This window comes from Coregonus lavaretus, assembly GCF_964263955.1.
Source record: "Coregonus lavaretus genome assembly, contig: HAP1_SCAFFOLD_6621, whole genome shotgun sequence".
Lineage (NCBI taxonomy): Eukaryota > Metazoa > Chordata > Actinopteri > Salmoniformes > Salmonidae > Coregonus > Coregonus lavaretus.
Window position 1 is genome coordinate 16824 of NW_028158334.1, and position 14837 is coordinate 31660.

The following is a 14837-nucleotide window of genomic DNA, read 5'->3' on the forward strand; positions in this document are numbered from 1 at the left end:
CTTTCCAGCAACTAAAGGAATATGACAGGCGTGAAGCCGCCGAGAAAAAATGGAGAAAGCGAGAGCAAGAGACAAAAGCCACACAAAGTGCAGCCCGCCACCATAACAGCTAGTTTGCAATCAACGTCAGTCAACCCTCCCGTGGGGACAGTTTGATTTCCACTTTTCAAATTAGGTGTTTATTTCGGGCCTGATAATTGAGAGGCTAAATTGAGAGAAGAAGGAAAAAAATAGAAAAAGGAACAAAACTGAGGGAAAGCGATGGGGGGGGGGGAATCAAGGAAAAAATTGAATAATGTACTGGTGATGAGGAGGGAGGAGGGCTTTGGGGAGGTGGGGGGTGGGGTGGGGGGGGGGGGGGGGGGGGCTGAGGTGAGGGGGGGAAGGGGGGTGAGTTTCTTTAATGTTTCTGGCAGCGGACCAGCTGAGGTCTCAAGGTTATCCTGGCTTTGCAAACTCCCACGGGAAAGGTGGAACGAGAGGGGGTGAGCAGGAGGCCTGGATGGAGGGGTTGGAGGGAGAGAGGGAGGGAGGCGGGGGGGGGTTTCACATTTCTCCAGGAAGGAGGCTAATGCTCTGGGGGTGTAATCCTGAGGCCCATGCCTGATATGGCTGGTCTTGGCCCAGGTAGAAGAGGAGGGTACTAGAGAGAGAGACATGGCCCCCGTCCAGGGCCTCCCACCAGGCTTCATTTAGAGGGCAAGAGAGAGAGAGCACTCTGCCTGGTCTGGTCTGGTCTCTGGCCTACGATTTACAGGGATGGAAAGGGAGCAATGGGGTTAGGTTAGGAAAGTGCCCATCAAGAGAACTGTGTGCTGATGGGCCATCGCTGGGCCTCAGAACTGACTTTGATTTCAATAAGGATGCATTAGGACTACTTCTTTATAACAGCTTATAACAGCTTAAGAGCTTCTGTCAGGAATGTATTTAAACACATTCAAAAGTAGTGATCAGAGATCGATTATCTTGCATGATTTCATTGATCGATGTCATTACAAAATACAGGTCCTTCATGGGGCTGAATGGTGCTGAATGAGATAGATCCTCATCGATACTATAGTGTGTTTGTTCACTAAACCGGGCCCTATTAGCGATAACGATTGCCACGGAATTTTGCCTGTCAGTTGAAAGAGCGGACAGTGTGGCTCACCTCTTATCTACCGTCAACAAAGCGGGCCTCTTGAGGAGGAAACTGAGAGGGTTTATGCACCTGTGATTCAAATGCGCATAGCTAGCGCTCCTCTCACCATAAACAAGCAGGAAACTGAGAGGGTTTATGCACCTGTGATTCAAATGCGCCCAGCTAGCTAGCGCTCCTCTCACCATAAACAAGCAACACCTCTGCTGTGATACTCCAGAAAATAGTTTCTCACATTAGGTTTCTTTAGGTGACGCTGTAGATGATTAAATGGATATACAGCAGACGAGAGGGATGAGCATTGTCAAAGAATGTGTCCCAAATAGAACCCTGTTACGTATATAGTGGACTACTTTTGACTCGGGCCTATAGGGAATAGGGTGTCATTTGGGACACAGTCTTGATGTTTATGTGGAGAAAACGTAATTATCCTACATGGCACTTGGAAAGCTTGATCCATCTTTCAGGATCCATCTTTTCCACTGGTACCAACAGACCAAGTTGATCCCCTAAAGAAAAATTTATATCTTGATACCAATGGATCAATACCCTTATAGTAACACCTACTGTATACATTGATAGCAATGGATTGACTGTATATCTAATCCAACGTCCATTTCACAGTTTGATGGTGATAATATATCAGGAGAGATAACAGTCATCCTGATTACTCCACATTTGCATTTGGCTTTCTTACCAGTGGTAGTCTAGTATTCCCAATCCTCCCCTTAGGCCCTATAAGCAGGCAGGCAGGCAGGCGAGCAGAGCGGAGCAAACCCACAGACCGGCCCAACTCACCAGAGCCTCTCCCCAACCAACTATAACACACACACACTGTTTTACTCACCCTGAACCCTGACCCTAGTCGCTGCAGCCTCCCCCTCACATGCAAATACAGGCCCTGCTCCGAGAGGCATCAGAGAGAGAGGGAAGGAGGGATGGAGAGAAGGAAGGATAGATCCCTGAAGGCAAAAGGTGCTCCCCAGCCTCAGAAGCGAGAGAGTGCAGCAGCCAGGAGAGGCTCCAGTCCACACAGCCCAGCATGCGCATGGGGCATTCAACGAAAACGCTTCTCTCTCTTAGCCAGCCAAACACACCGTGCTAGCGCCCATGTCTGCTGGGCTGACGATGACCTGCACTGATCTCTGTGTCTCTGTGTGTGTGTGTGTTTGTGTGTGTGTGTGTGTGCGTGTGTGCGTGTGTGAGTGAATCACTGCTTACCATTTTCCTTGCTCCCAGGCCCCTTCAGGGCCTCAGCTTTTTCCTCTACTGGTGCTGTGGTGTGTGTTCCTTAGTGCTACAGTGAGAGGCGAGGTGGGCGATGTCTGTATCTGGAGAGCCTCCAAACCCCTTCTCTTCTCGTTCCTCTCTCCTCTCCTCCCTGAATGTTCTCTGTGCTTGAAGGATCTCTCAGTTCTTCTCTCCTTTCAGTCCCTGCTTTGATCCCCCTCTCTCTCTCTCACTCGCTCTCTCTCACTCTCAGCCTTGGCTCCCTCGCTCACAGCAGCCAAGCACAGGTCCTACTCCACTCCCACTGATAACAAACAAACACACACACACACACACACAGCACTTTTCTCAAAGTTCTCAGAGCGTTTTACATTATGGTACTGTATGGGAGTAACTCTCCCATCCACCACCAATGTGTAGCCTAGTGTTACCTCTACCCCCCACCCCCCCGCTCCTATCACCAGGGCTTGTTAGCAGACGCTACCACTGCTCACCAATGGCTTACACATTAAAGCATGAGCTGTCTGTGATAGCGGGCCAGATTGTTTGTGAGCGCAATATCTCCCACTTTCACACGCACTTTAGCCCCGCAATCAACCACTTTGATTGCATTATTGCAAGGTGGAGGTCAATGGTCGAGAGGCCTCAATAAAGATACGATCATGGGAGAGAGGGAGGGAGGGAGGGAGCAGTGTATGAGAAAAAAGGAATAGAGAGAAGATGTGAGGGAAAAAGGGGAATATAGAGGGGAGAGAGAGGAGGGGGAGACAGAGGTGTGGAGAGACAGGGAGGAGAGGCTGGAGGGGAGATGGAAAGAGAGGAGGGGGAGATAGAGAGAGAGATAGGGGATACAGGGAATTAGAGAGATTGGGGGAATTCAAGGAGAGATTGGAGAGACTGAAGGGAAGGGGGAGTGAGGGGGGAAAGGTACGATGGAGAGAGAAGGGAGGGGCCGAGTATGGGTGGCTGTTTGGGGGACCCACTAAGTTAATAAAGTTGTAACAAACAGCTTTGTACATTAGAAATAATGTAAAATCAATATAGCCCTTATTTTCCTTTAACTCAATGTTCATATATTTATATCATTGATAGCCAAAGACATCCCGTCAATGACCATGTGAGAACAAAGCTTTTACAATAGCATCCATTTGGGCTGTGACTCAAACGGTTTTCCCAGAGCTATTTAGTGATAGTGAAGTTGACACATCGCAGCAGGTAACACTCATGGGACTGGAGGCGGCCAGGTGCAGCCGATGAACTCCTGGGAGCCCTGAACTCCTGCGAAAAGGGAGGGACCGCAAGACCCAGGGCTCCTTGACTCAATTCAGCGCTCAAGACCGCTTGCAACATGAGCGTGAGAATGTAATTCAGGCAGAGAGGGTTTCAGAACCTACACTTTATTGTGTTCTTAACATCAATACAGTTGTTTTGGAACTCTGTCAGTGCCATTGTACAGGACGAAATGACTCAGGTGTACATCCAAGACAAATGGAGAGTTGTTACTGACGTACATTCCTGTATTGTTGTTGACAATAGCTATAGCCTATGTGGACATGAAGAACTTATGGATATTATAGATGTTTATGTTAAATGATAATCATTCTACTGTACTATTGGAGCTAGTAACAAGCATTTCGCTGTACCTGCCATAATGCCTGCAAGTCTGTGTATGCCAGGGGTGTAGTGGTGCCTAGAGAAGTGGGTATACTCCATTTTTTTCCCTAAAACTTTCCAAACGCCCCGCCCGGCGAAGGAAAGGCGCCCTGTGTGAAAAATGTATGGGAAACAGTGAAACACACTCTGAGTTACCTAAAATGATTAATCCCATATTGGTCTTTCACAGTCAGGCCAACCCAAGATGTACTGAGCAAGTAGGCTAATAGTAGGCCTACCATTGAAACAGATTAATGTAAAAGATTCACAGATTTGAGATGTTTCCTAATTTTTTCAAGTTGTCACTCTCAACGTCACCTTTTTTAACAGAAGAACAACCAAACTGTATGTTCTAAGTCCATAACAATGCATAAACCACATCAGGAGACCACTTTTGAGGTCTGGGAAAAAGCTAAGAAATGTTGATTTTTTAGTGTAGTTACCCTTTAATTCAAGTGTGCAGGCACCTAGCACTGTTGTTTGGTTAGCAGTGTTTCTGTAGCATGTGAGTTGGCGTTTGCAAAATAAATGGCTACTGGATTGATGCAAATAATCATGATATCATTCTGACAGGTAGGCTACTTTGTAGCTACTGTGGTTAACATTTAATAGAGATGGTTTTTGAGAAAGCCTTTGGCCCAGTGGCGACCCATCATTCAGGGCAGGTGGGGTAGAGCCTGTGTTGCCTGTTTTGCATGTTATTTTGGCAATAATATGTGTTACATATCAGTTTGCAAACAATGTAAAAAATAATAATTATTGAGTTAATAAAGCCGCATACAAACTCTTTTTTGCTTTGAGTAAGGCAGCTCCAAAATGCAGGTGTTTCAGCCTAGCTCAGTGCTTTCTGTTGTGATGGGGCAGCCAGCGGAAAATACAGAGCGTAGGGGTTGGTAATGTTCTCTAGTTGCGCCGTGATTGGCTCAGTATTCTGTCACTCATGGGGACACTACGTCACTGCAAAATCTACGGGGAGAGCTTGAAAATTCAAGCCCCTTGGGTGCTGCCATAGAGTTACATTAGGAGTGCCCATCCAAGAAGACTAAATGTCATTGGCCACAGATAAAATGACGTCAAATCACGTTATATCTACCGTAGCTTTGATTGGACTGATCACGTCAACATCATACTTTCAAAATCTTAGCTACACAAGCAGTCATCACCATGAATCACGTCAACAATCTCCTGGCAAATCCTTTTCAATCCTTGTCATATGAAGAGAAATTATAGATAACACTTATCGGTGCTCATCGGCCATTGGACATAAATATTACACAACAAGTTGAAAATCGCAAATTCAACAATGACTGGTTTGGAAGGAATCAGTGCCTAACTGCAAGCGTTGTAAAGCAATCACTAGCCTGCTATTCAGTGGAGTGGGTGTGTGGTCCAAGTCTGGGTTTAAGGGTCTCTTTTCCAAACATTCAACACCATGGGCAGAAAAGTTTGAATGCATTGGCCATGCTTTCAATCCAGCATGACTTCTGCCACGTTCAAAACAACTGGAAACTCGGAACTGGGAAATCTCAGACTTCAGTCAGTTCATGATAACTGGGAACTCGATAAAAAAAACTAGCTCCAACTGGGAAAATACGTTTTGAATTGTCATCCAACTCGGAATTCCAAGTCGGGAACTCAGGCCTCTTTCTAGAGCTCTGACCTGAACATCACTGACTTCATGATTCAACTTTGTTTTTTTTCAGAGTTCCCAGTTGTCTTGAAAGCACCATAAATCCAGGGAATGCCAGACTTTGATGACAAAGTTTGATGCCAAAATTTGCCCACAAGGACCGCCACACCACCTTCCTGTTCAAGTGAGCACAGCACAACAAGGTGAGTCCAAAAATGTATTGTATGCTGCTGCATAAATTATGTAATATGCCAGGGAGATATGTATACTGTAGCTAAGAAAGTAATACTAAGTGTATGTTGTGTAGTAAGCTGTTAGTAGCCCATGTGCCTCACCCTAATAATTTGGTCCCTTTCCCCCTCTTAACTTAGCCTACTGTTCTGACTTGGTGGTGCACATGTAGCCTATAGCCTGTTTCAGAGAAATGTCATCATTGAATATTGTAGGAGCTTTCATTGTCTGCTTATATGCCCCCTTTATTTATCCTATGGTTATGACTTGGTGTACAGGGAGAATACTGTAAGAACGGCCCATGTTATGAATTCTGTTGCTGTACATTTCAAAAGTGCTCAACAAATAGTTATATTGACTACGTCCGTCCTAGCTCGCTCATTAATGTCTTAATCGAAATTACGGATTGCCTCTTATCCGCTTGTCGTCCCCTTATGCCATAGTTTGTACATCTCAATTGTTAGTACTAACCACATTTGTTTAAGCAAGTCAGCCATATCAGCAATGTTTTTTTTTAAAGGCAGTAAATGAGGCTGAATGAACTGTTTCGCTGCCAGACAAGGCTCTGCTGATAGCCAGGTGTCGCAGTGGTAAGGATTCACTCCATGGTGCTGAAAAGAAAGCTCTGCTGTTGGGACAGCTTTATGTAGGCCCTAACAGTTTGTGTGCACCGTTTGTCACCATTATAGTGCAATTAATGTATTGTTTAGTGTTGTGTTGTGTTGTGTAGTGGCTTTGCTGGCATGCATCAAAACATATTTTTTGGTTTGCTCCACCAAGATTTACATGCTAAAATCGCCACTGCTTAGGCCTATCATTAGCATCCCTATGTTTTTTCTATTCCTTCATTGTTTGAAACCTGGACGTTTTACTTCATATTATGAGGCACGTCTTACCTTACTTGAATGTAGCCTATCACCAAAATCCCACCATAGAAACGTGGAGGCAATTATATTCATAAAGACTTACTCATATGCTTTCTCCTGTTCCATTTTTTCCCCCATTTTTTTCCTCCTTTCATTGTAGCAGCCAAAGGCAATATCCTAGACATATTAGCAACCCATGATAGTTGTTGCATATTTAAATCCCGACTCTTTCTAACGAATATTTACATCTCTGTCCATGAAACCACTGGCATGTGCAGTGCACATTTCAGAACGGCGTTTTCCCGCAAATTGCATTTTGGAACCTTCACGCCGGCCTACCGCCGTCTGTACATTGCTGCGCCTAAAATGTGAAGAAATAATAGTTTATCAACATTTTAAGCTAAACATTCGGATCTGTTCCATCAGCCTTATTAATTGAAAAGGTGTATACCTCCACTACACTACTTTGGTACATATCAGTGGGGGTTAAGAAGTGAATATACAATGCCCAAGGAAAAATAAGTGGGTGTATGTCGTACACCTGCGTATACCCTCCACTACACCACTGGTGTATGCAACTAATAAACTTTGTTTTGACATGTTATTATTTCTATTCACTAATTGTACACCATCATATTTAGAACCCTACCAAAAAGGAATACTTGCGCAATTAGGCACAAAACATAATTGCTTAAATTGGATGCGCCGTGGCCATATATTCAATTTTCGAAAGTATCGAATTTTATGCGTATCATTTGATTTAGGTGTCTGTGAAAATTTACAGCTGGAGTGCTCCTAGGCAACGCTCTCTGCTGAGCCTATCAAATTCTTGATCTTGCAGGCAGCCGCGAACAACATCCCGCAGCAGCGCCTTCCCCCGTCGCTTGCGCGCCACGTGTCGCGGGGTTCTGCAGCAGCTGGAGATCACTCCGCACACCAGACAACCAGAGGAGCCCGCTGAGGAGCGCGCACGCTCCGGGCTGACAGAGAGAGCAGAGCACACACAAACCCTGCCTGTCTGTCGTTAACAGCTGTATGCTATTATTATTGCATGAGGCACAGAACATAATTATTGTGTAAATGTTGAAAATATTGACTTTATGATTTTTAGACACTGATATAATAAAACATTTTGGACTTCTAAACTTTTCTTTTCAAAACTTCAGTAGGCTATAGCCGGCTTCGCGCACACTTTTCTTGACATCCCATGACTGGATAAAGTGTAGGCTATATTCACTTCAAATAGCCTAACTATGTTTGTATAATGGTCAGCCTGTATTTAAAGTGTAATAACTTGGGAATTACTAAATGTATGTGTTAATACTATCTGTGTGGGGGCAATTATCCTAACCATTAAAATTACAGCTCGAGCTTGCGTCTGTCTCTCTGATAAGGATAAGGAAATGTAATTATGACCTGAAATTCAATGAGTAGCCTAACTGCTGTCCGACCAAAGGCAATGCAGGCAAGGCATTGCTCTAATCGTGTGCTCTCGCTCAGAAATATCTCTGCTCTGGCTCGCATTCCGATAAGCCCGATCGAGCTCTCGGTAGGCGTGGTTTTCCCAGGCTTTTAAAACAGCAGCTGCTATTTACCTTCCCTGTAATGTAAACCACCACCGCCACCCCTAGCCCGGCAGCCAAACCTCAACCACTGCGCTCATAAAACATCCTGGCACGTGCTCCACATTCACAATAGCGCTCGCATGCCGACAGATGTCAAAATGCCAAATTTGTACAGCGTTGGGGCGCATTAAAGAAATACTGCTCCAATCTTGACAGGTTAGAGTTGAGTTGATTTTTGAACTCACACAGTGTAAACTTGATCAAGGTTGTAGTTCTCAGCCTTACTGCAACACAGGGAAATCTAAGAGGAGAAGCCAGGTTCTTTCCCCAAGTTTACTTCAAATCATATAAACTGTAAGAATACATGGTTATTACATTATAGCCTAACAAGCCTACTTAATTAGGCCTACACTGTAATTAAGAACACTACATTTAGTTTCTTGAACCATTGCATAAATTATGTAGGGTATGCTATTTCCATTTTCTGTGAAAATGCACATTTACTGGCTTTTAGTCCACAAGTATGTGGAAGTATAATACAAGTAGGCTATGTGGAAAAGTGCATTGTTTGTATAGTACTATTGGGTGCTATAGCCACTATTTTCTTGTGTAGAATTTTCCCCTCCTGTGCGTATTGCCTGAAAGTTGGGGATCAGCATGCCAAGTCAAGTCAGCCCTGCACTCTGTGCTGGTAGTCAGGGGCTCAAGTGTTAATATGTAAACGGAATGATTGAAGGCAGTCCCGGTTGTGCCCTAAACCCGGCCGCGCGCCATTGGCCGCCCGCTCAAACGCCAAACAACCAATGGAAGAGCGCCTACCACGAGCCATCCTCCCCTCGGGCCGCGTGTCCCTCACGCTGATTGGTAGAAAGTTACTGTGGGAAAGAAAGTTTGGGAAGTTTCACACGAGCCGTTCGCGTGCAGTCCCAGATATAAATAAGACCAACACGAAGTGCCTTTACATTCTAGACAGACGCAGCGTCCGTTGGCAGACAGTGATCTTTCGACTCCGTGACATAATTCAGCCTGCCGCTCACTTGGGGACACTTGTCTCTCGCGCATAGGTGCACTACCACACAGAAAGGATTTTGTTCCTCCGGAATTTGGAATTTTATAAGAGGGTACTGTGAAGAAGTGCCGACTGCTTGTCAATACCCACCAACAGTGGACTGTAATACCGAGTTGCCGTTGCACGTGTGGGAGGGATATTTCAGACGGACAGAAGATGCCTGCCGATATGATGGAAAAAAACTCATCCTCTCCGGTTGCTGCTACCCCAGCCAGCATGAACACGACACCTGATAAACCCAAGACGGCTTCCGAGCACAGGAAGGTTAGTAGTCGGTCAAAGCATTTGACCAATGCCGATATTCTCTCCGTCACTCCAAAATTACGCACGGGCTGGTATAGCGAAACATGAACCATTCATCTACCTTGAGCAAGTCCCACCATTCTAACAATTTCTTTTATTTATTTTCTTTAGTCATCCAAACCTATCATGGAGAAGAGGAGAAGAGCCAGAATCAACGAAAGCTTGGGACAGTTGAAAACACTTATCCTGGATGCGCTCAAAAAAGATGTAAGTGTTCTGTTATTACTCTCATAACAAATTAATTATTACCATCACAATAATATATTAACTTTATTGAAAACATTAACGCCTAATGCAATTTACATAAGACAATCTTCAATCCTAATAATGTGTCTCTTCATATTACAGAGCTCTAGACACTCAAAACTTGAAAAGGCAGACATCCTGGAGATGACGGTGAAACATCTCCGGAACCTCCAGAGAGCTCAAATGACTGGTAAGTGGCTGTAGCTGCTCGGTGAATACCCGGGATGATTTCTTCCAGACTTCCGTCTGCGGATTAGATAATGATAAGAACGCGGTAGTCAGGTTACAGACTTGGCCCACATCCTCTCTCCCATATTGTCTCTGAATGTAGCAATTGTATAGACTACGATAGCACAGTAATAGCCAATTTAGGTGAGCCTTGGAATGTATATTTTTAGTTTGAGCAATGTTCATGTTTGGAACTTAAATTGTCATCATTATACTCGTTACTCTCAGTGGTTTATAATGTTCTCTCTTTCTCCCACAGCTGCTTTGAACACTGATCCCACCGTGCTGGGGAAATACAGAGCTGGATTCAGCGAGTGCACGAATGAAGTCACCCGGTTCCTGTCCACCTGCGAGGGGGTTAACACCGAGGTCAGGACGCGGCTTCTCGGTCACTTGGCCAGCTGCATGACGCAGATCAACGCTATGAACTACCCCACGCAGCACCAGATCTCAGCCGGGCCTCCCCACCCCTCCTTCGGCCAGTCCATGGTACAGATGCCCAACTCTTCTCCCCAAGGCAACGTGATGCCCCTGCCTTGTAAAGGTGGCTCTCCCCAGAGCATGTCACCAGAAGCCACTAAAGTATACGGCGGTTTCCAGCTCGTACCTGCCACAGACGGACAATTCGCCTTCCTCATCCCCAACGCAGCTTTTGCTCCCAACGGTCCGGTTATCCCCGTGTACGCGAACCAGGTCAACACGCCTGTTCCAGCGGCGGTGTCCCCTGGTGCACCAACAGGCAACTCGGACTCAGTGTGGCGACCCTGGTAGAGCAAAAAAAGGACCTATTGAATATAATTTTCTAATGACACTTAGTTCGATCTTTGTTCAATGTTACAAAACATTTGTTTGGATTTTGTTTTTGTACTTTCAATGCGTTAAGATGAAAAGATTATGCACTATATTTGTATAGCTTATGAGGGAGTGAAGTTCATATTGGAATGAGATTTGTATTGTTGAAGTCTGTTCACTGCATTTTATATTCGAGGTGTCTTTTTTACTGTGTGATGCCAAAGATATGTTGAATGCCCTTGACGTAATTCTTCGTTTTGGAAGACAAATAAATTTGTAAAGATATTGAAAAACATCTGCTATGATTTTCTCTTCAGAAACCTGATCACCAAATAATGGTTTACCTAATTCTTAACATTTGTTTTGAGCTGTATAGCGTAGATACACTTGAGAATAATATTTTATACATTTTATAAGAGAAAATGGCTGTCATATTCTACCCATAGGTTTGCGTAAAAGTCATATTTGATATTGAGTTGTGCATAATTGGCAGACGAAAATCATTGATATATTCTGCTACGCGCAAAACCCATGCACATTCAACCATATGTAAACTACACACATGCACTTGTTGCTCCAGGAATGGATCACAATTTAGTCTTATGTAGATAATTTTACGCACCAACACTTGCTTAGAAGTGTCATAGACTATGAAGTGGGGCATTTCATTTGATACACAAAGATAATGCGTAAAATGCCATCGCACAAAGACCGTTGCTTCTGGCTTCTTTCAATAAGAAACGAGCCTGATTTGAACCAGAGTCGGCCAGGTGTATCCGATTCCAGATGTTGCTCGGTGAGATGCGAGACTAGACAGGACAGGAGAGGTGAGGAGAGGGGGAAACAACACTGACTATTGTGTGAAATAATGAGAAAATATACCCTTTAGGCCTGAAGGGAATACCAGTTTGATAAAAATATATTCCTAGAAATTACTTTCAATAACATTTCTCACAGATCACATATATTCAAGATAATATGGAAGTTTTTGTCCTTGAATACTATTATTTGTAGGCTAACTTTTAATTAGTTACATCAACATCTCTCCCGCTGTTAATGTCATCAGTGGCTAATGAACCTTGAATAAAAATGTATTGTTATTTTAATTTGTGTATCACCAACGAATGTTATTTTATCCACATAATCAGATGAGACTATTGTTGACAATATGTCAAATATATGTGAGTCGAAATTTTGACACAAAATACTGTTTTGAAGAGGGACGGCTCATTTTAACTTTTGGTTCAAGGATTTTTAGAAGTCACGTGCGCCATCTAGCAACACAGGAAGGAAGTGCAACCTGATTGGGGTAGTATTGATCAATGGTTACTACCAGATATCAACCACGTAAATCCCTGTCATGCAAGTAAGTATATGGTCCTTGGTTGAAATGCAAGATATTAATTCATAGGCTATACTTATAATAGGGCTATATTATTATATTCCCAGGACAACGGAGAATTTATGGTACACCAGCATAGATGCATGGCAGAGACTTGATGGAAAAGATACCTGTACCTTTCTACGGTAAGTGCCTCACTCAGTGTGTTAAATGGAGAAGATTGAAACATCTGTAATGGCTTAAGGAGGACTTCATAACACAGAATATAAAAAGATGGCACGGTAGATTACATTTGTTTATCTATGATTTGATGTCAGTCGGCTGTACATGAAATTGACCAGTAACCTCTTATGTGATCCCTAAACAAGCTTACATTTCCCACAAAAGATGCAGATCGCAATATAGTCTACATTTTAAGCACTTCAAGTAGTGTTTTAAAAAGAACCTTCAGCAGAGGAATTGTAACTAGTGTCCTGTCCAGGGGGTGTACTAGTACATCAAGTTGCCTCACGCTACATAATCAGGAGTTTGTCTCATGCCCAATGGGCCGTTCTGACACCACTTACTTTAAAGGCAATGTGGTGGAATGTACTCTGCATGTTGCTTTTACTTAGTCAGTGGCACATACACTACATGACCAAAAGTATGTGGACACCTGCTCGTCGAACATCTCATTCCAAAATCAGGGACATTAATATGGAGTTGGTCCCCTCTTTGCTGCTATAACAGCCTCCACTCTTCTGGAAAGGCTTTCCACTATATGTTGGAACATTGCTGCGGGGACTTGCTTCCATTCAGCCACAAGAGTATTAGTGAGATCGGGCACTGATGTTGGGCGAGTAGGCCTGGCTTGCAGTCTGCATTGCAATTTATCCCAAATGTTTTCGATGGGGTTGAGGTCAGGGCTCTGTGCCGGCCAGTCAAGTTCTTCCACACCGATCTCGACAAACCATTTCTGTATGGACCTCGCTTTGTGCTCGGGGGCATTGTCATGCTGAAAAAGGAAAGGGCCTTCCCCAAAATGTTGCCACAAAGTTGGAAGCACAGAATCTTCTAGAATGTCATTGTATGCTGTAGCATTAAGATATATCTTCACTGGAACTAAGGGGCCTAGCCCGAACCTTGAAAAACAGCCCCAGACCATTATAACTCCTCCACCAAAATGTACAGTTGGCACTATGCATTGGGGCAGATAGCGTTCTCCTGGCATCCGCCAAACCTTGATTCATCCATCGGACTGCCAGATGGTGAAGCGTCATTCATCACTCCAGAGAACGCATTTCCACTGCTCCAGAGTCCAATGGCAGTGAGCTTACACCACTCCAGCCGACGTTTTGCATTGCGCTTGGTGATCTTAGGCTGCTAGGACATTGAAACCCATTTCATGAAGCTCCCGACGAACAGTTCTTGTGATGACGTTGCTTCCAGAGGCAGTTTGGAACTCGGTAGAGAGTGTTGCAATAGAGGACAGATGGTCCCGTTCTGTGAGCTTGTGTGGCCTACCACTTCGCAGCTGAGCCGTTGTTGCTCCTAGACGTTTCCAATTCACAATAACAGCACTTACAGTTGACCGGGGCAGCACTCGCAGGGCAGAAATTTGACGAACTGACTGTTGGAAAGGTTGCATTCTATGACGGTGTTACGTTGACAAATCACTGAGCTCTTCAGTAAGGCCATTCTACTGCCAATGTTTGTCTATGGAGATTGTATAGCTGTGTGCTCGATTTTTACACCTGTCAGCAACGGGTGTAGCTGAAATAGTCGAATCCACTAATTTGAAGGGGTGTCCACATACTTTTGTATACATAGTGTATCTCTGGGCAGAGAGTGCAGTGAGCAACCGCTGTACTGCTTCCTTTGTGTAATTGCTTACTTCTAAGGAACACCTTGATGCTAAGAAGTAATAGAGGGAAGACATGCTAAACACTGCTGCCACAGCGGTAGCGTTCTGCCCAGGTGTGTGCCGCCTCCAGCTATTCAAGTGTGGCCATTTCAAGGGGACCGCAGGTGTTTGCAATTACCAATCTGCTAAGAGGCAGAAAGTGTGGCTAAGTGCCATCATTTTGAATTTCCATCACACCTTTTACAGGGCCGGGGCTGCGCGATTAAAACCATGTGTTTGTTGGACGTTGGAAACAGGACAGGCCTGCGTGTCCAGAGGGGCCGAAGCGGGTGAGAGGTACGGGGAGTTTGGGGAGAGTCAGTCCCTGTGAGCCAGAGGTCCCACACACACACACACACACCGTTACACCACAACGTTCCCACAACGTCCCATGTCCACAGCCCATTTCCTGTCCTAGCCCAGGGCCACAGCTGGATGTGGGCCGTCTGGGAGGCACGTGGTGCAACCCGGACGACACCCAGCTGCCCCCCCCTCCTCCTCCCTTCCTCTCCCTCCCCCAATCATCATCAGCCCCCCCCCCCCCCCCCAGATAACAGCTTTACGAGGCTCTCCGATTACCAAGTGCAGTGGCCGCACTGGCGGACTGACCGCACACATGTCACAACACGACCGGGGGTTAGCTGCCATGCGTGTCCATTAAC

The 14837-nt window shown here is 44.9% G+C and overlaps 1 protein-coding gene across 1 annotated transcript; it reads left to right on the plus strand.

Moving 5' to 3' along the window:
• The first annotated feature begins 9275 nt into the window (after positions 1–9275).
• LOC311124113 (transcription factor HES-1-like) lies at positions 9276–11239 on the plus strand. The gene is made up of 4 exons (XM_084198321.1): positions 9276–9646; positions 9797–9892; positions 10034–10121; positions 10419–11239. Exons 1-4 carry the CDS (start codon positions 9539–9541, stop codon positions 10928–10930), a joined length of 804 nt encoding a protein of 267 aa, XP_084054447.1. The 5' UTR covers positions 9276–9538; the 3' UTR covers positions 10931–11239.
• The last annotated feature ends 3598 nt before the right edge of the window (positions 11240–14837 follow it).

Excerpts from the sequence above, each read along its gene's own strand:
- LOC311124113 (XM_084198321.1), top strand. The coding sequence starts at position 9,539 with ATGCCTGCCGATATGATGGAAAAAAACTCATCCTCTCCGGTTGCTGCT. Across the intron at positions 9,647-9,796 it reads CGGCTTCCGAGCACAGGAAG|TCATCCAAACCTATCATGGA; the intron begins GTTAGTAGTCGG and ends TATTTTCTTTAG. Across the intron at positions 10,122-10,418 it reads CCAGAGAGCTCAAATGACTG|CTGCTTTGAACACTGATCCC; the intron begins GTAAGTGGCTGT and ends TTTCTCCCACAG.